Source organism: Macrosteles quadrilineatus, unplaced genomic scaffold, assembly GCF_028750875.1.
Source record: "Macrosteles quadrilineatus isolate MER2022 unplaced genomic scaffold, UCM_ALF_1.0 Scaffold_1__1_contigs__length_201487025, whole genome shotgun sequence".
Taxonomy (NCBI): Eukaryota; Metazoa; Arthropoda; class Insecta; order Hemiptera; family Cicadellidae; genus Macrosteles; species Macrosteles quadrilineatus.
Genome location: NW_026542594.1, coordinates 13,222,963 through 13,250,401, shown reverse-complemented (window position 1 = coordinate 13,250,401; position 27,439 = coordinate 13,222,963). Strand labels below are relative to the sequence as shown.

General features: G+C 35.4%; 1 protein-coding gene across 2 annotated transcripts in view; it reads left to right on the top strand.

Annotated features, from left to right (window-relative positions):
* The window catches only part of LOC128982954 (uncharacterized), a 43,120-nt gene extending 19,036 nt beyond the window's left edge, over nt 1-24,084 (top strand). For both annotated transcript variants that reach the window (XM_054402058.1, XM_054402059.1), the window contains exons 5-7: nt 12,790-12,906; nt 17,917-18,055; nt 23,886-24,084. In XM_054402058.1, the coding sequence (XP_054258033.1) occupies nt 12,790-12,906; nt 17,917-18,055; nt 23,886-24,015 (386 nt within the window). In that variant the 3' untranslated portion in view covers nt 24,016-24,084. The remainder of the gene's footprint in view (nt 1-12,789; nt 12,907-17,916; nt 18,056-23,885) is intronic.
* Nucleotides 24,085-27,439: the final 3,355 nt, after the last annotated feature.

Here is a 27,439-nt window from a genome sequence, read left to right as displayed (position 1 = left end):
TCATCTACAGACCAAGACCTTTCTTTAGAGACCCCTACCGAGTTTCTACGCCCAGCCGTTCTCTCAAATTAGCTGTCACAAAGAAAAACAGTTTCAAATTAATATATAGATTTTTAAATTGTTTGTTGATACTGAACAATATTTACTTATCGTAGTTGTCAGCTGACATCTCGTTCATTATCGGATCAAAAATAGAATATCGATGTATCGGAAAGAAATAATCGATAATAATGAATGTTCCCTTTAACAGGAAAGTACCATTTTACGCAATGCGGCCAAGGCCAAAATTAGTACAGCAGCTACTATGGTTGTACCAACTATTATATTAGTTTTCCGAATCTAACCATTTGAATCCCCAGTTAAATGTATGTAAATATTAAAACATATACATATTTTAAATAGCGTATCCTGGAAGATGTTATTACGGAATATGTACGTTTTCATTTTACGGAAAAGGCGGATACACTTAACAATCACACGTCCTTTCCACAAGAAACAGTGTGTCAAGAGTGCTTCCTGGCTCAAAAATTCAATACATTTCCTTTCTCAGTCAGAGGTGCATAACTGCATTCCTTTGAACACAGTCAGCATCCTGCCTGGTTTGTCCACCCCTAGCGGAAGCCACCCTCACGGTCACGTGTAATCTCTCTCTCTTCCATCCCCCTCTCGCGCCAACCCCCAACCGTTGGCAAAACTCCGCAGTATGAGGAATTCGCGGATGGGGACCCTTTCTGCCTGATACCCGTTGGCAAAACTCCTACACTCGAGAATATTGTACTACCTATTCTTTTAACAACAGGATTTCCTCTTCAAGGTTGCTGACTTTTTCTATGTTTTGTGAAACATCACTTTTTACTTCATTTATCAGTAAGAGGTTAAATCCCCCAAGACTATTATTTATATGTATTACGTCAGATGCAACTTTTAATGTTTTTCCAGAGTTTGCGGCCAAAGATTTGTTGGTTGCATGTTTGATGGTAGCTTTGCTAATGCCACAGAATGGCTCTGGCCCAAGGAATGGCATGCTCGCACCGTTTATTTGCCAGCTTATCTGCACTGTCATTGTCACCTATGTCTACATGGCCCGGAACCCAGCCGAGAGTTACAGAGTTGTGTTGTGGAAAGTTTGCAGAGGGTGTTGAAAAACTCCCAGACTAGCTTTGAAGTGACTTAATTTGAGTCAAGAGCTTTAAGAGCAACCTGACAAACAGACAAAATTACTATCTTCCTGTATGGGTAGCTTCGGCTAGTTCGAATGTAGCACAAACCAAGATGCCACAAATTTCCGCCTGGAAGATGGTACAGTATCATCCCAGACTGGTAGAAATTCTGTTCTAGGCGATCGATTGTATACTCCAAAGCCTGATTTCCATATAGATTAGGGAGCCGTCTGTGTACCAGAAGAAGCTCTCTGTTTCTTGGAGATGTCCATCTTGATGTTTCCACTCATCCCTGGAGTGGAATTCAACAGTGAAGGGTTTGGTGAAAACTGCCTCTGTGCTCAGGACATCTGAGGTCATGTCAAGCACAGGACATGCAGCCACAGTTTTGGCAATAGCACAGTGGCCTGCCCCAGAAAGGTAGTCCCTTCATAGGTTTGCAACCTTCAGATGGTAGGCTGCCTTGAGGGTTTCAGATTTATTAAAGACTAGCTGTACCCGCGGGCTTTGCCCCGTTTAACTTCATAAGTGAGCTCGTTCGCATGGCTCAATCACCACAAAATCCCAAATTGGTTGAAGTTCGTTCGCTACGCTCACTCACCTTTACGTTGGAGCTCGTTCGCTGCGCTCACTCGCCTTCAGGTTAGCTCGTTCGCTACGCTAACTCGCCTCCAGGTTGAAGTTCGTTCGCTACGCTCACTCACCTTTTGGTTGCAAATTGGCTGTTGTCATAATAATAGTGCTGCACCCTGTTGGTAATCCTTGTAACTTTAATGCTATTGAACACCATAGAACAGAACCAACTTGTTTAATTGAAACAGCTGTTAAGATTCATTAAATCCTTTTAAATATGAAAAATCATAAGGTTAACATGGGAAACTCCAGAGCCACTGGGACGGAGCCCGAAAGCCCGATCAGAATAAAAACTACTTAGTTTTCCGTTTTCCTATTTAATGCCCAAAGAATCGGTGTACCGAATTTCAGCAGGGGGCCACCAGTTGACCGACAAGATACTTGGTCGTCTGGCCACTAGAACGTCTTTTTTAAATAAATAGATAAATACTGAAAACCAGTACGTCGACAAGTTATTTCGTCGTCAGCCCAGTTGACCGGCCTGTAAAACTAAATTATTATATGCGAGAAACAAACTGCTCGGCAATCGACCCGGCCGACTTACAACTTGCTCGTCTTTTAGGTGGGGATGTGTTGAGCGGCAGCGCCAGCAGCGCGCGCAGCTGTGGAGGGAGCTGCAGGTGTACCAACTTCTGTTTCTTGTATTGGCGGTTTTTATTCCGTCGATTTTCACCTATCACAATGCAGCGGACTAGCGAGGTTTTTATTACGTGTAATTGTTTGTTTCTCGATATATTAATCGATATATTTTTGAAATAGAGTACAGTGAATATAAATAGGCCTATATTAGTTTACTTCAATTAAATAAATGTTTTATTTAGCTAAATAAAAAAACCGCCGATTGAACAACTAAAATTGTGACAGACAACAGGAAGTCCTTAAGGTGATCAAACAAGTTTTTATCTTTACTAAAGAATTACTGAAATTTGTTAACTTACTGCTGGCGACAAAGGTGGTACCATGCATAGGTTTATCATTAAATAAGATAAACATGGACAACGTTATGCGGCTATAAGTCAGGAAATATTTGTAGATACATTAAAAAGCAATACCAAGTTATGAAATATCATAAAATATTTACAGGAAATGTTGATTACTGTATATACATCGTGAGTATCTACATGAGTTACACACCGGTGATTTTTTAGTTGACTCTTTTAAACTCATTGAAAATATGACTGTGTTGTCGTTTTGAAATACAGTAACTTCTGTAATACTTTGAAATTGCTCGAATTCGAGCAACATGTACACGAGTTTGAATATTAAATTAACTGACATATTATTGTAATAGCAGGGTCAAATATTGTGAACAGTGGTGAGGTAACTACCGTTACATTTACTCAATAGAGAAATAAATAAAAATTGATAATACCAAAGATTACATATGCTACGCAAAATAGATACTGCAGCCAAGCCATTTTTGTGATATCAATTTACGTGCGAAGCCTAGCGAATGTCTTCACAACCTAAGACTTCATTGCCGACATGACCAGCTGTTATTTACGTATTTTTTGTTGTTGTTTATTGTTATGGTTAACCTTTATTTTGTGGTTGTTTGCTTAATTTGTAACACGAGGCTTATTAGAAGATGGATTAGCAAGAGTGAAGAAGTGTTATTATTAGGCCTATGTGTAGTGAATTAAAATCGTATTATGATGTAGATATTTTCATGAACAATACCAGGTATTAAGACGAGTGTATGTTATAAATGGCAAACACGGCAATCAAAAAACGGAAAGGCCTTCCCGACACTGCTTTACATTCAAGATTATAGTGTGTGAACTGCATTTTGAACCTAACTGCTTTATAAATAATATGAGAAGTAAAAAGGAAGCTGTACCAACATGACTAGTTATGTACTAACAAACTATCAATGTACACCAGTTATCACTCAGCAGTCTGCACTCATTACTGCCTCTACAGACGATCACCACCGTCTCGCGGCAGCCCCTTCATCACATAGCGATAAATTCACCAGTATTTCTACTGTCGTCAATGTCTCATTATCTTTAGAGTCTGCCTAAAACAGTTATGATAGAGTTCCGGAATATATTATTAACTACCTTCATCATACTATTATGCAATAATTTGTAATTTATTGTCAATTGAAAATAGACGTACGTTGAACTTGTGGTTTAAGTGTTTAACAACGAAGACTAAGAGGGAAATAAAAGTATCCTAGGCTATATATTTATGGGGTTCAAATTTGGAGAGGGGTGCGATTAGGCAATTTCTGATCCAGGGCACTCCAATCCAAACCTGGCTACGCCATATAGGCCTACAATGCCTTCATGTTGATTCAAGAACTTACCATGAATAGCTATACTGGGAATGCGAACGAAATTCCTGTTGTAAAATGTAGTTACAGGCTTCCGGTACAAAGTATTCGACCTATTGTTTAAAATAATGTTTAAAACAGGCCATACAAAATTGGGATGTCGGGTCAATCGGGTCAGTTCAGTTCACTTTCATGTGATTGCGAGAGTGTGACTGACCTCCAATTTCCAACCTAAATATCGTTTTTACGTGGTAAAGATAACCTCTTTAATTTATTAATTTATGTACAACTAAGGTTCTGCTGTTGTTAAGACAATGTGTTCTTAAATTTATTTTATATAGTCGTCAGTTGAAAGATTTGTTATATAAAAAAATCCAAATCTAAAATCTATATTTTATATCTTATGCTCTACATTTTCTTCAAAGCTCAGTTGCAAACGGCACTTACAAAACACCAATAATGTGCCAAGATAATACGTCGTTTGAAAACAAATGCCAATCTGTGTAGATAAATGTTCTTCCTACAAACTATGTTTAAAAGTCAAGTAGTCAGTGAATGGTTAGGTAGTAGTTGACTAACCATACATTTCTCATCGTGAGTTAGTAGCAAGATATTGCGTGAGTCTAGAAATCCGGAAGCGAACTTTGTGTATAAAAATTCCGAAAACAGAAAAGTGAGAAAAGTCGACGAACTTACAAACAGTCACTAATTATTAAAACTTGTAAGAAATATAAATTTATAAATTGTTAAGGGTTCTCTAAATGTACGTTAAAATTCAATGTAGAGAAACTAGTATAACATTGTAAGCTTATTATAGCCTATCACTGTGACTGCAATTTTGAAGATTTTTATTAATTCACGTTTATATCAGTTAACCTTTAGTATCCTTTAGCTCTTTGTTACATGGTCACTTTAATTTTGAAGTAAATAACTGCCATTTTTGTAAAAAAATAAAGTTATGGTACATTAATGACAGCTGTGCGCTTTCAAACTGGAGATACGATGACGACGGGTCGGCGAGCTCGTTGCGTACAGGCAAGTTAATCCCGAGCACGCGAACATTACCGAACTTACCCGAACTTGAATGGTAATGCAGATCGAGACTTGACACAGCGCCTCTGTTGAGGGACCACCCAACTACGTGAAGGTGGCCCCATCCAAAAACGACTTGGCACAAAATTGCCGTAAGGTGCAATATCTATTTTGCGTAGCATATGTAATCTTTGATAATACCGGTTATTTAAAGCCTCGTTGTCTTTAATTTTCTTTCTTAAAAAATAAAATAAAGAATGAATTTTAGACTTTTGGTGACATTAGTTTGTACTATTTCTCCTTGAATGACACAGCTGTCTTGGTAATAGTTATCTTGGTAAACTATTTATTTGCTGAAGTGCACAGTGTGCTTCTTAGCCTGTGAAACGTCTTTAGTTTTATGATTTTGTTGTAGGCCTATTGAAAACCTCGTCTCTGTTAAACTCGTTCACTATATTACAGTACTATATTACTATACTACTATCGTTGCTATATAAGCAAACAGTGAGACACAAATAAGGAGAAACTAACCATAAAATAATAGAAACAAATTGTAAACAAAACACGATATTTACAGAAAACCAGACAGAACTAACAATAAAAGTGCGGGTAAAATTATGAAGAAACTTCTGTCTTCCTTCGACTGGTAGACCTTTTTGGTTGAACGTGATTTGCCCTTTCGGTGTCCTACTATTTGCCACCAATAACCGGTAGGGTGTTCCCGGAATTCCCGCCTGACCGTTCCGATGTGTATAAATAATTGTTTGTATGTTAAATAAATGGTCTTAACTCCAGTTACAACTGTGAATTGTGAAAATGAATTTTACCATCTTGTTCGGCTAAAAAGAATGCAAATTTTGAGTCCAAACTTCACACAATCACAAGTTAAACAGTATCTGTGTTAAAGTATTTTAAACTATTTGAATATTCCTTACATGGCATAAGATCAGATAAATAATACAAAAATAGCATTTGTCAAGGTATGTGACGCATCAATAAGACTAAACCCCATTAAAATTTTGAAAAACCGCAGTTTAAGTGTTTAGTATTCTGCGAATATACAGGGGGAAGAACTTGAATGTGCCACCATTACCATCTCAGAAACTATTCGATTTAGAGAAAACATTATATGAGGAACTTCGACTATTATCTTATGACATACAAAAATATGAATTCTGGACGATGAATACATTCTGGATGAATCAGGAGTTTTAGGGTTAGGGCTGATGACTTACTCAGCCAGGTATAAAGTGGTGGCAAATGACACAAATCCTAGAGTGGTGGCAAAAACACATATTCTACATATTTACATTAGAGTCCTATCATGCCCCCATTGAGTATTGTACCTAAAATCTGTAGTGCATATGTAATTATTTCGTACAGTACGGTATATTTAATGATCAATATTAATTTTTCCCACGTCTTATCTCAACGCACTCGATAAAAGCGCGGTATTGGGCTATACATCTATCTATCGATATCTATACTTATTTAATACGCAAGCAGGATTTTTGTGACAATTACTCTTCCGAAACTACTGAACCGATTGACTGATTTTGGTGTCATTGGAAAGAGCGTAACGTGAAGTTGTGCAGGAAACTTTCTTTTTAGCTAAATAATTAAAGAATGAGGCCCTGGCACCCTTTATAGTTTCATATTTCTCCATAAGATTAACATGGGAAACAAACATTGTTATAAAACTCCAGCTGTTGTCAGAAATGCTGTTCTGCTATTTAATTTAATTTTTGTTTACAAGGAGAATTGTTTCTTGGTGCCAATTGGGTAATGAATTATACTTTAGCATATACATTTTAAATGCTATACAATATATAAATGATAGTATTGTAATACATTGAGAGAATAATCAATAAGCACGATTGGGCCTTTGCCTATATGTTTCCTGGTAAGTGTGTTGTAACTGTTTCTTATAGTATATTATAGTATCTCAAAGTAAAACCGAATTATTATTTTCTGTATTCTCACCCCGTCGCGAAGCACGGGTAGAGCAACTAGTTGAATAAAATGGCGCGAATACGTGCAAGTAAACTACTGTATAACCAGTGACAAAAGCTATGTAAAACCAGGCTTAAGCATGTCGTCGTCACTGTACGCGATTCACTTACTTGTGATATCACGGACGAAATGAAATTCAATTGAATGACGAAATATATGAATTAATTTAACACCAAAATGAGCTGGTGTTCTTCACAAATCAAAACAACAAACTAAACATGTTTACATCATTCATAAAACAATTCAAACACATGGAAATAACTTATGAAAGCAAAACAGACTTTAAGCAATAAGTAAACCCGATCTCTCAGCAAAAGTGCTTATATATATATATATATACTGTATATATATATTGAAGTTTTAATCAATGACTTAAAATAGTCATAATAACAACAAGCACACAGCTAACACAGACAAACACAGACAAAGCCAGGTCTACGAAAAGTCAAACTGTGAATTTAGAACCATGTACAGAATAAATCACTGTATATGATTAGCTCAAAGCACAGAGGTACACACTCTGTTGGACATTTACGCAGTAAAGGAGTGTCTTTTCCTGCTAGGTCTAAACAACGTCATCAGTTACCAAATCAATTAGTTTTAGACATATTTTTTTAAAATTTAAACTTGTATTATTATCATAATTCAACCTAGGGCAGTTGTAGTTCCACTTAAATTTGTTATTTATTCTCTTACGACAAGAGCCTAGTTTCTGAGATTTCGTAAAGTAAGAGCAGTTTCTAAAGTAATGCTAGATCTGGTCACATAAATGAGAAATTTACTTGCATTATCCAAAGTTAATGGTATATAAGGTACAATCGATGTGGAATATATGATTGTAATTAAATACTGATTTACTAAATTATCTTTCGTCTTAATCTCTTTTCCAATCTCTTTTTTAAAATTTGTTATTTATTCTCTTTTATACCTATTTTTGTTCGTACTTTTAACTTATTGAACTCAGTATTTTGATACCATTACCATTCTCAATGTTTGTGTGAATAAAAAATGTTTGTCTATTGTCTATTATCACTAGTTGTGGAAACTTGTTTCTTTTTCTACAAAATGCAGCGACTTTTTCTGTCATCCACTAGTGGAGAGACAAGTTTTCCACCAAATTTTGGTTTTCCGTGGAGAGTCGGTAAGAATGAAAGAAAGTTTACAACAAAAAGTGGAAGACTACTTGCTACGCGCTTTGCGCAAACAACTTGTGGAAAACTAGTAAAGAATTACCCCTTCCCCCATAGGACAGTTATGGCTTTCCTGTAAAAAGGAGGAGTGTAGTATAAGAGCTTCGCTCGCTCCACTAATAAAAAAAATAGTGTTAATAATAACTGCATTCAAATTTTTCATGCTTATTTAATCCCCCAATGGTGATGTGATTTTTCGGGTCAAAATGGTGACGTCCATCAGTGAGACCAACTTTTACATACACATTTTTCATGCAAACTAGAAATTTAGTACATACATCAAAAACAATTTATATACAGCTAATCTTTTGGGAAAATAAAAACATTGCATTTCTTGTAAATAAATAATTTCGGAAGGAAACAAAGCTTTTTTTCACTTACATGTTTATTTAATAGCATGACTGAAGAACTTAGCCAGTACCAAACAATTATAGATTTTTCATAGTAAGAAATATCTAGCAAAGATGCTTTAGTAAAAAAATAAACATTTCATCCAGTTGTATTGACAAAAAAATAATAAAAAAGGAAAACTGCTACGTTTTTAGCTTTTTTACTACACCTTACTTTATTTACGTCGGTCTGTGAGACCAAATTTATGATAAAAACAATACTGAATATCAGTCGGTTTACGTGGCGCGAGCGCCGCGCGGACTACCTGCTACGTTGTGACAGATTTGACAGCGCTAATCAAGTATACTGTACACTTATAATCGTCAAATTATCCATGTTGTAGATAAGTTGTGTCCGTATATGCAAGCTTTTATAACCTTTTTAAAAGTTAGTGTTTTTAGAGTGTTCTTATACCTAATTATAATAGCATAAACGTTTGCTATTGACCAAACCTTACCTAACCAAACCTATATAAATAACAGCTGGCTCTCCGAACTTGATCATGTGCCGCAGGGAGTGACCACCGCGCGGAGTTTTAATAAGGCCTACCACAGAGGCTCGTGTTAACCTCGTCACTTCTGCTTCATTGAGCAGATCCTTACAAGATTTATGGCTTCGGCGCTCTCACCACAAATTTAGCCGTGGCGCTCGAAGCACGACACCTATCAGTCAGTATAATTTAGTACACTTATGTGTAATGTACACTCAACATAACATGTTATATGTCCGACTGAAAATACGGTAAAATATTAACTTAAAAGCGGAACTAATGCATTCCTCTACCTCTCATAACCACCCCAGTAGTGCCAACCCACATGGTACATATATGCATTTTCGGTAGTTTTACTCACACACACGTTTTTGAATTTCACTCATGAGGGCACCGATGGTGGTTAGGCAGGTATTTAGAACGTGTTCTTTGTAAGGTATGAGTAACGACGGACTACGCATGAAAGACTAATCAATTTATAACGTCAGTGGTGACGCCGGTCCACCACAACAATGGCAAATCACGCCTGAACCTCGGAGCGTCGTAACCCCAAAAATTCAACGCCGACAACTGGAGGAACACTGAGGATTGGAGATAGTATTACTCGAAGGTCAGTGCATATAGTGCAAAGGCCAATTACTAAACTATAAATAAATGTCAGTTCAGTTCCAGATACACAAGCGTCCCAAAAAGATTGAATTTACATTGAATTAGTAATGAACTTTACATTGTACTCGAACAACCATTTTGGCTCTTATTGCATTACTCTAAAACAACAACCTGACCATAATAAGGCCAAAACATATACTCTACGAATAATCTTTGGAATGAGCTCAGTGCGTGTAAAAGCTTAAAACTCGAATAGTAAATAAATTTACTCAATGCCTTTTGATTGAATCGAAAAATAAATAACAGCAATTAAATTATACAGCTGATCAAAATGTAAACAATTATGTTCTTCATAAGGATAACATGGGGACTTTCAAAGCCACTGGGGCAGAACCCAAGGGAATTTGTCAATAATGTAAGGCCAGTTTGGAAATCTACGCGACACGCTCTTTCCAATGAGACGTCAATGGATAAAATCGGTTAAGAAATGGCGGAGGAGTTCAACCGACAAATTTTCATGTAGCGTAATAATTATATAGATTTAAATATATATAGCATAATAACATATTACCACACTACAAATTTAATTCTACAATATACGGTACGTAGTTTTATCCAAACAAACGATCAAAAACCCCGAATGATATTGTTATTTGATTCAATAGTCAATGCACATAAGTGAGTCTTATCTTTCAAAGCAGATTAAATAATACAAAGGCAGAGGAATGCGCGAGAACGAGGTCACGTTACGGTTGCTATAGAAACGACGAAACTATCCATTAGAATTGTGCGGCAACGTCAACTAAACGCCAGACTGTATAAACACGCCGCGTGTGTAGTACTTCTCGACGGAGCTAGGCTACTTTCGGTTGGCAATACTGAATTCTAGCCTCGAGCGACGTGGTTCGACCATGGGAAGCGCATCAAACTCCTGGGTAATCCCGGTTAGCTCCTCCCACTCTGTCCCCTATCCCCACCTAAAAGACGAGCAAGTTGTAAGTCGGGCGGGTCGATTGCCGAGCAGTTTGTTTCTCGCATATAATAATTTAATTTTACAGGCCGGTCAACTGGGCTGACGACGAAATAACTTGTCGACGTACTGGTTTTCAGTATTTATCTATTTATTTAAAAAAGACGGTCTAGTGGCCAGACAACCAAGTATCTTGTCGGTCTACTGGTAGGCTCCCATTTCAGCCTCCTAGGTAAATGGGAAGTGGGAGAATTAGTGATGTTATTATTTGATTCAATAGTCAATGCACATAAGTGAGTCTTATCTTTCAAAGCAGATTAAATAATACAAAGGCAGAGGAATGCGCGAGAACGAGGTCACGTTACGGTTGCTATGAACCACAAATACAAATACCACAAATACCACAAATACGGTTGCAAATACATAGTGAGTCAGTGAGTCAGTGAGGGCTTTGCCTTTTATATATGTAGATGTCCAGAGGTGGCAGCCCTAGAGAAACTTCTAGAGTTGCTGATGGACTGATCCTGAAGGCACCATTGACTTTAAGTGAATCAAGCCTTTGAAGGCATATTCTCCAAATTATTGAAGGTATATACTTTTATAATTTGGCCATGACAGTTACCTGATTCACCATTGTCCACTAGACTACCAAACCATAGGTAATTTGAAGCCTTGCCACTGCCTCATATAGCCAGAGTGCTATGTGGGGTTTAATTCCTCAAGTGGTTCCAGCCAATCTCCTGGATGTCATGAGCGCCCATTTAACGTTATGCAGTGCATTGTTCTGGCGGTTGTTCCACGTCAGCTTGGAGTCAAGTGTCAGTCCTAAATACTTGACACTCCCAGCTGAGTAGTACCAATTTTCAACCTGGAAAGAGACTCCTATTTTTCCTGGTGATGAAAGGGATTTGAGTCCCTCTCTGAGACACCATGCTTTAACACGCTGTAGGTTGACATTCATGACATCAGCTAAATTGTCATCCGCGTAGTCTTGGACAAAGATGCCCTTGCTGGTGAGTTAACATAAAAGAGACTGTCCACCAAAAGGTTCCACAGTAGGGGTGAAAGTACACTGCCCTGTGGACAACCCTTTGTGAGCTGTAATCGTCAGATACCAACAAGATTAGCTGGCTGGAAAACTATGTCCCAGAAAAACCGGACTAACGGAGCGATAAAGACGCATAGAGTGCCTGATAAAATTTCATTTAATTTCATATAACTTTATTCATTTAAGTACAATACATAGATACAGGAATGGCGTCAAGAGTAATTTAATAAAAACTAATGTCCCGGAAAAACCGGACTACACTGAAATATTAATCAACCTAATTAAATCCTAAACTGTATATTGATAACAATTTTGACTATTACAAAGATAGCATCGCAAAAACAACGTCTGGCAAGATTTTATTATTTGAGACAATCGATACTCTTCTCGCCTTTTTTTTATTGGATGCACCCATTGAAGACGATCCACTGTATCGCTTTTAAGGCTTCGACAAAATTGCCGCAGTTGCAAAAAGTTTTTTTTTACAACATTGCATTGCTTGTTGGCAAACTGAAAATTGTAAACACATTTATCTAGACAGGAACTGGGTCAGAAACTAAAGTGTGAAAGCAACATAGGCACGGCATATAGTATATAAGGTGTGTTATCCTTTACAGCTGAAAAATTACACCTAGTGGATGGTATAGTTTCACTATATTGCAGCCAGTTTGTGATAACACTAGATGCATCATAATAAAGAGTTAGGAAAAACAACACAGCCAATGAACACTAAAAATACAAATAAATCGGTTTGAAATGTTTACACCTACATACAAATCACCAATATAGTATTTATTACGAAATAGAACTTGTGGTTTGTGGTCAACTGACTCGCTTATATGCACTTTCCGGTACCCAATTTTCCAGTCACTATACTGGGTATAAAGTAAATAAATTATTATTCCAAAAAATCTACAGGGAAAATTTTGATCTCAATTATGTATACTGTCCTTAAAATTGTTTTTTTTTCTTGTAGTGCCACACCTGAACCTCAGTCTAGAAATGGTAGAGGAAGACTTTAGCACTACTCTGTGGAAAGCTCTCACCAGAGTAAGTAATGGGGAAGAATCAGAGCAAGCTGATGACAGAATTGGTAGGTAACCAATCAAATTAACACATTGACTTGGTTTTCTAACAAAATCAAAATCAAATCAAATCAAAAATCATTTATTCCAGACAAAAAATATGTTACAATAGGCCTACTTTCTTTTTATAGGTAAAATAACTATCTATGATCTGTTTTTTCTTCATTTTAAAGTTCTAACCAAGATACTGGTTTCACCCAACTTGATTTAAATTATTTTAAATATTTATGATGATTTTGAATTAGGGGTCTGCGGTGCACCGAAAAAGTCCTGAGCACTGAAACGGTTCTTACAGCCTATATTAATTAATTACTTTCAATTCACTGTCGTTGGTTAGAAGAACATAAAAAGATTTATCAGATGTTTGTTTATGATTTACAGAATTTATTACTTGGTTAATGGTGTAATAAAAAAAACCCATTAGCAGTCCCAAAACCAGTAATATTTTTTTACGACAATAATTGTTGTGGGCAAGTCAAGTACTTCCGTCAAGAACTCTTTGAGTCAGTAGTTTAGCTCATTTAAGTTTTATCACTTTTAGCGAATTTCCCATATAGGGAATAAGCTATTACCGTAGTACTCATGGTAAGACCTGGACGCGGGACCGATTTTTTTTTTCGTTTTGAGGTCCCTAGAGGCCAAAAACACCATCCGTTCAAATTCATATATATATATATATACAGTAGAACCTCTTTAATCCGAACCCCCGTAATCCGAACGTCCACTAATCCGAACCCCTCATTGCTGTACTCTATACACAGTACAGCAGTTCTTTATTGTATACTGTATTTAATTTACAGTACGTTTTATTCACCATGTTTAACTACTGTATTAAATAAACACTGTATTTTACTTTATAAAACATTTGTTCACTTTCCCCAAAATAATGTTGATCAATTTTAGCCATGTTTTAGCTATTGTTATGTAAAAACAACAATATGTTCTGTAATCCGAACTATTCAATAGTCCGAACTACCCCTGGTCCCAATTAGTTCGGATTAAAGAGGTTCTACTGTATATATATATTTATATATTTATATATATATATATATATATATGTGTCCGTCAGCACGATAACTCGAGCAAAAATGATCCGATTTGGATGAAATTTGGTACAAACGTGTAAACGTACGTTTATTCGAACGAGTTCGCGATCCAGCATGATCGGACCATGGTAACGGGGGTTTACGGGGGGTTTTATGGGGTAAAAATAGGTTTTTCCTATTTTTGACCCAAAAAACATAAAATTTAGCAATTTCTTTCCAAACCATTTTGTAGAGCTTAAAAAAACAAATAATTTAGTATATTGAAGCGTTATTATGCGCCTAATAGTTACGGAGAAAATTCCAAAAAATTGTAAATTTAAAATTCCCATGTTATTCTTATGGAGAATAAGTAAACTGTTGTAGTTTGCTTGTTTGTGAACATATTTTGATCAAATTTGGAAAATGTTTTTATTTCTCACTACCTATTAACATTTTACAAAAAAAAAAAGTTTTACCCTCCCTGATGCAGCAAACCTAAGTACTTGTTAAACTAATTCTATATTTAAATCAAGAATAAATGTTATATTTTTAAGTAGACATTTCAGTGTAAATCCAATCAGTCAAATGGAAATTCGCTTAGTCTGCAGGTTTGCTGCGGCGGGGGTATATTATTCCTTTACGACTTCCATGATTTATTACTAGCGTAACTCATTGTTTAAAGAAAAAGTCTGAATAGAAACACTAGAAAGGCAAAACTGGGGGGAGGGGAGGGTGCAACCTTGGGAGCTATATTTCGACTTGCACAGAAGGGTGGGAGGGGTTCGGCAATAGGGTGGGTAAAAAAAATCACTAATATTTTTTTCGAGTTGTTATACCTTGGAACAGTTGCTAAATTGTAAGACCAAAACAGGGTAAAAATATTAACAATTTTGGATGTTATCTTCTGGTCGCGCATCTGCTCTAAAGTTTGAACAAAAAATGAAAAACCCATATTTTATCGGAAATTTTTACAATTTTGATTTTTCCCTATGTAATAGTTGAAAATGTCATCTACAAGACACTAAGAAATTGATATTTAAATAATAGTATTGTATGTTAATATCTTCCGGTCGCGCATCGGCTACCGTACTAGTCTTATTAAAAACTAGCTGTGTGCCCGTTCTACGCACGGGTATCTTATAGTAGTCAGTTGAAACCTTCTTATATTAAGAACAGCAGTTGGTTTGCATATTTTCAGATATGCTGGCAAAACTATTATATACGCCTTCGCAAATACAGTATCTGACAGTTTCGAGCCAAAACAAATGCTTCGCAATTAAATGTCACCCGGATTATGTTGGTCCATATGTGAAATCCAATGATTAAACTAAAAAAGCTTTATAGGCCTACTATGAGACATAGATCTATGAGTCATAGCCCTAAGGTAGGCCTAGTTGAAAGTTACTTTCCAGAATGGTTAAAAGTATTTAAAGTACTACCTCAACCTCACCATTTAACACTTTATTCGGGTTGACATTTTCATTATCAAAGGTGCTCTTGTCCTTTTCGTGACACTAAGAAATAAGGACATTAATGCGTTACCAACAGACATACACACAAAAATACAGAACTTAATTACGGAATTTGTTACGTTTTAAGCATAACAAAGTACATATAAAATTAATATTTGAAATCTTTGTCAATGTCATCTAATTTTATCATAACAATTTATATTTGCTTGGACCGAAGATGACCTGAAATGCTGTCGAAATGACTGCTTACTATATGAAATGAAGTACTATAGACGATTTAGATTGGTAATTTATAATACAAATTACCAAAATAGGCCACGAACTATTGATACATAAACAACGTAAATTGTAAACAATTCACGATGGTTTGCTAAACAAATGTTTTACTTAAATGAGTTATCACTTTCTTAGCATAAACTAACATTTTGGAATCCAGACAGAAAAAGCAAAACTTATACAGTTAAGACATCAATTAAACTGAATACGACTGTATAAATAAGGTGCAACACCAACGATAACTAACTGGGTTTTTGGACGTTTATAATTTTATTTCTGAAGTAGGGTGGCAGTGTATTCTAGGGAAAAGTACCGGTATCAAGGATCGTCGTCAAAAAGGTTGTTATGAATAATTGGGTAGGCGTAAGTATCCAAGGCTATGGGCCTATTGGCTGTATGGTCCAGCGATTGCATCACACGGTGAGTAGGAACAGAAAGTGACACATTGGAAAAGCGAGTTTAGCATCATCCATAAACCGTAAACCTCTGTTACAATCACCCACTGCAGTTGTGATTTTTTACTTTACACTTTACACAACCACCATTGAAGCGCCGTCAATGAGTGGAAACCGTGGTTGTAAGCTATTGACGACGATCATTAATAAATTTAAGTTTCCCAGCCACTGATTCAAGGTCTTCTTTCTGGTTATCTAACCTCAAGAACAATTTTATACACAAAGAATCTCTGGTTCCTGACCTGGATGACGCCTAGTTATTTAATTTCATTTCCGGTTACACTATATTATTCCACTTGTTATTAATTCAATCCGTTATGTAAGAAAAACGTTTTTAATTTCACTTGGTTAGGATTTAGCTTCAAAATGTGATCGGAAATGGTTGCGGTATTTGTAAACAACATTTGTAAACATATCAGTGACAGCTAGAAAAAATAATCTTGATCCGAACAGCTGTTCGTTATTTCATAGATGATTGATTATGTGATACAAATTGGACGAAAACTTGACAAAAATCGCACAAAACTGCATTTTTGAACGTCCGTAATTTTATTTACTAAGTAGTGAGGCCATATTTTAATGGCTAAAGACACTCTCGCCAATCCAGTGAATAGATTAAAATGACTTGGATCTTGGTAGGTACTCTCGTCTTCCTGGAGAAGATTGCGTAAAATGCAATCTTGAGTGTTGCAGACAGACAGACAGACAGACAGACAGAAATTGAGATGAGACTTATTTCGGCTTCTTTAATGTATAAAACGTAAAAATAACCTAAAACTTTATGATTCTGAGCAATGTACAGACAAAACTCTAATTTTATTTATATAGATACAATAATCGATATCAAAACGTAATACCGAAAATCGGTTTGTACACATTCAGTAAGGTGTAATACATCAAAACAATTTGATAACTAAACTACAACAATTAATATTACGATACAAGTTCCTACACAAATATCTCAGATTATTCAGTAAAGTAGTCAATAACCAATAACTAATGATCAGTCTTGCTACACTTCTCTACCTACAATACATGGCACTTGAACCCGCGGTGAGTGGATGTGAGGTTCTGGTGAGTCACGCGGGTGCTGTTTGTACATGTCGCCATGACAGCACCTACCGGTCTGTGGTTTCAGTACAATAATCCCCCCTTGCCATGTGAGTGTGTTGATGCAGTTGTTCACGGCAAAATGCATGGAGTATACTAATCAAAATCAAATCATCTTTATTTTTGCACATAAAAAAACTGTATAATAGCGTCACAAGAATCTTAATATATAATAAAACTAAATTATAAATGCTGTTAGAACTAAAACGTAACTGAACAGTATCTTAATTCGATCGGCAACTTAAAAAATCTTTCACAGTGTAGGGAGCTTGTTCCAAGAGTATGCGTTTGACCGCTCTCCCAAATTTGTCTTTGTCTTGCTCCACTTTCAGGGGTTCAGGCAACACATTGAAAAACCTGATACTATTATAAAATAGGTGTCACTCAAAGAAACTTGTCCTGTGCTTAGGTAGCTTAATATTGTTTTTTTGTCTGAGAGTGTACTGCATTGAATGGAACTGTGGTTGATACAGATGATAATTTCTTTTTAAAAACGATAGACAACTGAGTATGTATATGGATGGAAATGTGAGGATATTGTATTCCTTGAAGAGAGGCTTGCAAGAAGTACGACGGGATATTCTGAAGGCTGCTCTTAGGGCTTTTTTCTGAAGACGGAAGACAAACTTTGTTCGTACGCTCTCGCGTATACTCCTACTGTCTATGGTCTAACATTTTAGGTAAAAGAAGACGTGCATTGAAAAACCGAAAAATGCATGCATTGCAAAGGTACAGTCTCAGGAACATCGATGAAAATTTTGATACAAAAAGTGAACCACCTTCTCCACCTCCTCCTCCCAAAGAGAAGAAGAAAAGAAGGTAAGTTTGTATGCCTTTTACTGTTTAAGGAATTTCAGTTAAAGATATTGGGTAGAATTTAAAAAGTTAAAATAATCTTTTACGTTTATCAGTCATTACACCAAGTCAATTTAATTTTCCAATACCAGTATTGCACATGTCTCTTTTTTTAGCTAGCTAACATGAATGTGCCTTGCAATAAACTTATATTGTTCCATATTAGTTTTTTATCCACCCAATGTTTTTGATAACAGGGAGCGCTTTAAATTTAAATAGTTATAATTTAATTACAAAGTGTTACTATTAGTACTACAGTAGTAGTGTAGTGTACTATTAGTGATGTTATATTCAACTTATCAGAATGGCCCCCTCTGGGCTATCTTTTTGTATAGTGTTTTTCAAACCTCTCCAATGTTACCCCCCTAAATTCCCCATAAACGTTTATATAATTTTACAATAACATGACTCATTTCCCAAAAGTCTTCAGAGGTAAGGTAACAAATTGATTTCAATTTTGATAACTGAGACAGAAATACATAATTCTTTTTTTTGAAAAAGGTAGGCCTATATACAGTATCAAAAGTCTGTCTATTGAATTACTTTATATACAATTTTATGTAGGCTAAACAGAAATTGTGAAGCTTTCAGTTCTTTGATAACAATAGGATACCATCAAGTACCTGACATCAGCTATGGCACTTTGTTGGAACAACATTTTCTGCTATATTAATTCCCACTTCCTGAATTTGGGACTGAAAAAAAACTTACAGTATTCTAATCTGGCGTTCACAGCATCCTGTTAAATTCATACTAGAGTGAAAATTTAAAAACGTACGTTTTCATGTCCCTGGCCTTTTACTTCGTAGATACTGGATATGTAGTTTATTATTATGTGTTTTAATATTTTTTGGGACGGGGGCAACATGTTACACACATTTATTTGGTTTTAAATAGGTTCTAGGTATTTTTTTCGTATTTTTAAAGTCTCGAAATTCACGACCATGACGTGTCCCTAGGGTACATTTTCCAACTTTCACGCTGTTTTTAGACTAATTATTCATGCCGAAATATATAAAGCCATATTTTTTTGTCATCAATGGTTATTAAACTTACAAAAAAGGAGCATATTATAATTTTATTGTCATTGCAAACTGACTACCATGACAAAATAAGTTTGTCCCTCGATTTGGCGTCACGACCATTTGGAAAAAATTTTCAACTTTGAAGCACGACAGTGGCAAGCCTGGCGTCGATGGAGTCAGTTGGTTTTAGAGACTAGTTCGGGGTGTACGTCAGGATTGTAGTGCCGGTCGTTTCGAGTTGAAATTAGGAATTACAAGATTAATAAAGGAAAGATTGTGTTTTTTATAATTTTGGTGTGTCCATGACCGTAAGTAGTCATTCGATGAAGTAGACATGGTGTTAATTTTTGTTTATAAGATATTTCAATTGCTAGATTAACCTAGAAGTTCACTTTGTATCCTCGAACATGAGGTGCAGGGCTACCGCCAGAACAGAGCCAAATAACACGTAATTTCACGACCAAAGTTTCACGACCATCGCGGGTTTTTTCACGACCAATCCAGCCTTATGGATTATAGTGTGTTTGGTCGTGACAATAACTTTAATATAATTGTAATTTGAACAGTTTAGTTCAATTGAAACACTTATTTTTATTATAACTAACAGTATAATTGAAGGATTGTTTAGAAAGATTTAGATTATTTCAGAAAATTCACGACCGTACCGCTTGTCCCTGACCATCACGTTTATGATTTCTATCATAAAAATTTCAAAAGTTAAAATATCGTCATATTTCAATGTTTTATACACAAAAGAAGCACACCTTTATACAAACATAGCGATTTTTCGGGTCTCAGGTAAGTTTTTTCGGAGTTATACAAACTTAAAAAGATTTTATTGGCTTTTTTTCAATTTTTTGAGTTTTTTTATTTTTTTCTAGAAAGACCAAATATACCAAAAGCTCAGTGATTTTTTTAATGTATAATGGTCATAAAAGTAAATTAGTTTATAGCAAAACATAGTTATAAAAATATTATTAACTATTTTTAATATTCATTTAAACGTCTGTTATGGTCGTGACAGGATTTTGTGTTTTTCCACTAAAGATGCTCTTTTAAAAAAAAAGTACCAAAGATATTGCGTTACCATCGACATTTTATGAAACTTAAAATGTTAATGAAATAAAAATAATAATAAAAGTTTTGAAAAAAGGGGAAAAAATTTTGCAAAGTGCTTTTCCTGAAAACGTACGTTTTTAAATTTTCACTCACTACCTTCTTATGACTTTCACAGCACCCTGTTAAGTTCATGTTACCTTCTGCCATAGACTAACCAACACAATAGACTTCTCATCCCATAGTTAATTTTAAGGCTCGTTTTTAGTGTCTAGTTCATGTACGGTACCACTGTGCGCTAGTGTCGATAAAATTGTGTTTCTATTATTTTAGGGTTAATTTCTTGATTTGTGTTTTACTGCGTAGTTTAGGGAAGTAGCTATTACCGTAGGTGGCACGGTAAGACCTAGACCCGGGACCGATTTACTTTTTCATTTTGATGTCCCCAGAGGCCAAAAACACTATTCGTTCAAATTTTTATATATGTATATATATATATATATATATATAGACTTATATATATATATACGTCCGTGAACGCGATAACTTGAGTAATTTTTGTCCGATTTTGATGAAATTTGGTTTAAAGGTGTAAAGCGGGATAAACTTGAATGAGTTCGCGAACCAGCACGATCGGACCATGGGAACGGGGCTTTACGGGGGGTTTTATGGGGTAAAAATTGGTTTTTCTCACTTTTGACCCTCAAAACACAAAATTTCCCAATTTCTCTTTAGACCTTTTTAAAGAGCTTAAAAAAACAAATAATTTAGTATATAAAAGTATTTTTGTTCGATTATTAGTAACGGAGAAAATTAAAAAAATCGTAAATTTAAAATTCCCATGTTATTCTTATGGAGAATATTGTCAATTGTTGTAGTTTGCTTGTTTATGAATATATTTTGATCAAACTTGGCAAATTTATTTATTTTGTACTAAGCTATCAATATTTTACTCAAAAACACACTTTATTAGTTTCCTTGTAGCAGCAAACCTAGGTACTCGTTAAACCTAATGTTATTAAAATATATTTAACTGAAAATCAATTCAGACAAATAATAATTCAGACAGCTTTTATTGTTGTTCTGAAGTTTAGTGCTTTGGTGTTTCTATGGTTATGCGATGAAATCCGAGGTGATCGTCCTGACTTAGGCCTAACCTCTGACTCAGAGGTAGATGAACCTAGGCCTATACAACAGACTAGGCTTTTTGGTGGTAGGGGTGTAAGAGGTCGCATGGTAAGGCGTAGGCCTATGGGTAACAGGAGAGGTGTTGGAAGAGGTAGGCCTAACGCTGCTCCTCAGCAAAAATCATGGAATTGTCAGGGAAAAGTCAGGGAATTTTTCAATGTGATTTCACTAGCCACCCTGACTCCCCTATTAGGAAAGCTAATAAAAACAAAACCAAGTAAGATATGACATTTTTATTGCTATTAACCAAAAACACACATTATGCCATTTAAAAAAATATAAAATTATAGTGCTTTAAATAAAATGTCGTTTTAATAATCGATAATTTAAAATTATCGATGTGTTTTAAATAAAATGCCATTTATTTATATCATTTACGAACAGCAGCAACATTTTCTAGGCCGGTAACAGTTCTCGGTCGTCCTTGAGGTTTACGTTTCAGAGCAGAACCAGTCTGTCGAAAATTGGTAACCCACGAGTAAATAGTCTTTTTATCGGGAACAGGGTCCCGTCGACCAAGCGCGAAGTGAACGCGAAAGGCGCGTTGAGTGGCTACAGGCGATCCGCCATTTTGAATGAACTGCTCCACCACAAACGCGCGATGCTGCCCTGACCAAGCCATTGCGTACACTGAAACGGCACGTACGCATCTATTCAAGGACACAACCCCCACCACTCTACCTCGCCGCTGCTCGCTACCGCTAACCTTAGAAATCGGGGAGTTCTTTCTGCCGCACTCTGTATTTGGTCTACCTAGACTCCGACTGAAGATGGACCTTCGGGTCCGAAATTAATATTGATATATTTGAATTTTGTAAAATCCCGTCTTATTGCACATTTACACCATACACAGGGACCCCCTATGCAGAATTTTATTATTCTATGTAGTTTTGAGATATAGTGATCATCTGTCAGTCAGTGGTATTTAGTATTATCCAAACAAATGTATGTTCTAATTTGATAAAGTACTTGTGTAGTGAACAGGAGAAAATTTTCCATTATTGCACAATACTGGGTTTTTGAGTATAAGCTATTTTATTTTCTAACTGTTTAGGCTATGTTTTAGTAGCTATTATATTTTCACGGATTTAGTTAAAAGGGCGGATAATCATTTCAGTCTTGATTTGTGTTCTTGTTTTCTGGAGTAGGTCACACAAATCGATACCTATTGACTTTACCAATGCACACAGTTTATTATTGAGCGGAGCGAGCGAAGCGAGCGTAGCTCATTGGGATCAACTTCAATGCAACAAATAGAGAAACATCACTCAGTAACGGCTGAACGCATTTCAGCCAAACTTAACAAAATTACTTAGACTAATAGTGAGATGGTTTTTAAACAAACAAATTTCAATTAGATAATGCTAATGCAATTTAAAACGAACTTAAAATTTCCAAATTTTAACATTACGCTTATGGGACAAAAGTAGCCATATGACAGGTTTTTGTTTACAAAAAAAATGTAAACAAGAGTACCATTACGGTATTTCTGAACTTTCTAGACTTTTCTTTTAAACGTTTTTAAACCATTCCTATGATTTTAATAAACAAGAAAATGCCGTTAAAACATTTTTTAAGTCGCGAAATTCACTGAAAATCGAGAAAATATACGGAACTACTTTCTCAATGCGCGGAGCATAAACAAGGAGCGGAGGGATACGGACCAGTGACTACTTTCTTTGGAACCTATTTGTGTTGCCAGCTGATCAACAACAGCCAATGTTAGAAATCAGGATTTAATAAGCGATATATCGAACTGCATCAAAATCGATATTTAATCCGATAATACATCACAGGTTATATTATGTTGAATTACATCGACGGTGCAGTAAGTTATTACACTTATTAATGAAACGCAGATTGAACACTGATCTAATCTAGGCATGTGGGGAAGGTAGCAAAGAAAGCTGAGTTTAACCGATTGCAGGGGTTGAAATGAAGACCAATTTTTATGTTTCACAGTTGAATTTAAATGTCAAATTTCCCCGCCTGTTGTAATACTTTAATATTCGTTTTTTTAATAGTTACTGTTTTTTTTATACTTAAATATATAGCCTACTTTAACCGATTGAAAGGGTGAAAAATGAAGTCCAATGTTTTTGTTGTAGGCTACAGTTGAATTTGAATGTTAAATTTCCTTTCTCTTTTTTATACTTTAATGCCCTTTTTGGATGTTAATACCAGATTCCAACTACTGTAATATTTTCCTGGTCAAAACTACCATAATGCACTTTTGGAAGAGGTATCTGAATAACAAGATGTAGTAAAAACAAATCTGAATTATTATAATTTTAATCAATAAAACCAGCATTAGTAAATCTATTGACTTTTTTACATTTAGTTACTTATACAAATATCAAATCAAGTTTGTTCCGCTCAACTGGCTTTCACCTCTCTGAAAGCAACCCTAGTTATTAATATACATTACAGACAAAACCGTAATTTTATTTATAGAAATTGTTGGATTAAAACTTTTTGTTTAAACATTGTTGATGGATAATTAACCAAGAATTATTTGATTTCAGACATGGACCTAAGTTTTTTTTCACTAACGCTATAAATGACCCTGATGAAGGTGCTGATTGTGTCAGTGAGACTGAAGAAATCATTGACGACAAGGCACAGAAACAAGAACCTCTTCCTGATTTTATGTAGGTAGTTATTCCATGTGCTATAACTGAACTTCTGTGTACTTGTAATATGAAATGAAGATCTTTAAGTTAACTTGGTAAACTTTATTTTCCTAACTTCAATTGATGCCTAAAAGCTTCAGGTATTCTACTTTCCTCCCCAACCACTCCAACACATGCATTTCAAATGTCCATGTTTTAACCCTAGCAGTAGCCAACCGTCGTCTAGTGACGGTTTGACGTTGATGCTTAGAATGGCCACCGTCGTCTGGTGACGGTATGGGCCGAAATTATTTTAACGGTAAAAAAAAACACTTATAATCAACTCAGATGAGAATAATATATATACCATTCGAAAGATCACATTCTGAACTTTAATTTTATTACATAAACAAACCCTGTAGCAGGTATATAACAATGTCAGGACGATTAGAAATCAAATGAATTTTTGGCGCAGCACAACTTTTGCAGCCGACACTTGGGAACTGGCAAAACACGTCTCATTGTCATTACGTTGTCATTACCCTGCTCGGGTAATTTTCGTCTTGGGATGTTGCGGGTGGTACCACTGGATAGCCATTGATTTTATCTTCATTGTGGTAGTGATATTTAGAACTAAATATTGATTTGACAACCAGTACGATTTTATGAAAACAGCTGTTTTCGAAATTTTTAACAAATGGCCAACCGTCGTCAGGTGACGGTATGGAAAATACGAATTACATACAGTGTAAGTTATTATTACTAGTCATATAATATGTCGTATTGAAGAGGAAGAAATATAGATTGTGAGAGTGGCATCCTTGCGCTCAGGGTTATTTACGTCTGCTCACATGAAGACGACGGAAGTGAGTCATTACTGGTATAGCTGTCTTGTGTATTCGCCATTGTGTGTTGTTTCCGGTGAGTGTTCGCTCTCGTGTTATCCACGATTTATTACTAAATACGTTATTAGTTTGTAGTGTTAGTGAAGTTTGTGTGTGTGTATAACAGTAATCTTCATGCATTTTATTATGCATAAATATTACTGAATTGTGTGAAATAGTGTTCATAAAAGTTTGTATTTTGTTAGCATCATGTCCAAAAATGACGATTCTGACATTCAGAGATTGTTGTACGAGACGGACCTTAGTTCGCCGTGCTATATAATGATATACCCAAGGTGTTATACATTTTTATAAAGGTAAATGAATACACTACAACATGTTTATATTGGTTTGGGGGTAAAAAATTTGGTAAAAAAGTTATTGCCTATACTAAATACTGTATTTAGTTAGCATCATGTCCAAAAATGACGATTCTGACATTCAGAGATTGTTGTACGAGACGGACCTTAGTTCGCCGTGCTATATATGCTATATAATGATTTACCCAAGGTGTTATACATTTTTATAAAGGTAAATGAATACACTACAACATTTTTATATTGGTTTGGGTGTAAAAAATTTGGTAAAAAAGTTATATACTAAATACTGTACACTCCATTTTCTCGAAATGCGCAAAAAATTCAAAACGTTCTCAAATTTATACATAATCATAGGTGAAAATAACTGTTTACCATCATACTTATGACTTTTTTGGATTCCTTACTTCATTAGCTTTACAAATATGTACATATCATCATTAGTTTATACATATACTAGCTGTACCCGCGGGCTTTGCCCCGCTTAACTTCATAAGTATTCGCATGGCTCAATCACGTCCTGGTTGAAGTTCGTTCGCTACGCTCACTCACCTTCAGGTTGGAAATCGTTCGCTGCGCTCACTTGTTTTCAGGTTAGCTCGTTCGCTACGCTTACTCGCCTCCAGGTTGATGTTCGTTCGCTACGCTCACTCACCTTTTGGTTGCAAATTAGCTGTTATCATACATTTAAAAAAGTCATCCCTTTTATTGTTTATAATACAGTACTTTTATAAAGGTTTTTATGTTTTAATATTTAACATTGGAGAATTTAAACGTTGTTAAGTGCACAGGTGTGCTGCGATTGGGGTTTAATACATTTGGACTTATTCAAAAGTAAAATAGTTTTCTGTGCTGCAATCTGTAGAAACACTGTGGCACTATTTCAAATCATGACTAATGCTAATACAGAATGTTGTAGTTATTCAAACGTACAAAACAGTTGGTGAAAGTAAACATCTGCTTTTAAATTATATTTATTTGTAAACATTCTAGATCAAAAAGTCTGACATTGGCCCACTTAAAACCCTCTGGGGCAGAGCCCTTTTGACGGATCTGCATCAAACTTCACTCGAACCATCCTTGAAAGATGCTTAATAATGCCTGAAAGTTTCATTACAATCTGTCGAGCGGTTTCGGAGTCCATAACGTATATACACATATATATACATACATACATAGTTCCTCTTTTATAGATATAGATTAGCCTACATATTGTTTCACAACACAAACAAACACTGTATAGTTTACACTTATTTGCGGTTATTGTATTATTATGTCCCTAATTTGACAGTTAATTAATAACTAACTGTAATTTTGTATCACAGCTGTTTGGTTGAAATTAGCAACTGTTGTCAAATTTAGACAACTAATAGTGCTGCACCCTGTTGGTACATTTTGTAACCTTTTGATGCTATTGATCATCACAGAATCAAATTGTTTGGTTAAAACAGCTGTTAAGATTCTTTAATTCCATTTGAATATGAGTACTCATAAGGTTAACATGGGAAACTCCAGAGCCACTGGGGCGGAGCCCTTTTGACGGATCTACACAAAACTTCACACAAACCATCCTTAAATAGTGCTTAATAATGCCGGAAAGTTTCGTTACAATCTGTCGGAGGATAAAAAATACAATCAGGTTTTGTCGGAAAAACTCCTAAGTGGCTGTAAAACAAAGTAAAAATTACAATTTTAAGGTCCATTGAGCGGCATGGATGGTAATATGGTGGTTTGGATGAGTCCATATGTGGACTGTGCATAGCTAACAGCTGTTTATAATCTACTTCATACGCAATTGGATTTGTGACATTATTAAGTGTCTTGAAGTTAGGTTAGTTTAGGAAGGTAAAGTTTGAGATGTTCCAAAATTATCCTCATTGTTTACTTTTGAATTTGTATATTCCTAGGCCTACTATTAGCTAAATTCATACCTCTAAATTATCACATGTGTTTACATGCAGTAAAAGGGCAAAAGGTTCCACCTATTGTAAATTTCCATATTTCACATTCTCATCAAACACTGTCATTTATTTACTAAGCTAAATTTATAATCACTGGAAGTTATTTATACAGTTTGAATTATTTTACAAAATTATTCTTCTCTTTCACTTTCAAAAATGTAATTAAAATACTCTTCATATAATACCAACCAATCATAAAAGTAACAGTGAATAGTGACATCAAGAAACCAGTGAACTAATTGTTGAAACAGATGTATGAAATTGAACATCAAGAATCAAGATTTTTCAATTGAGAATAAGTAATG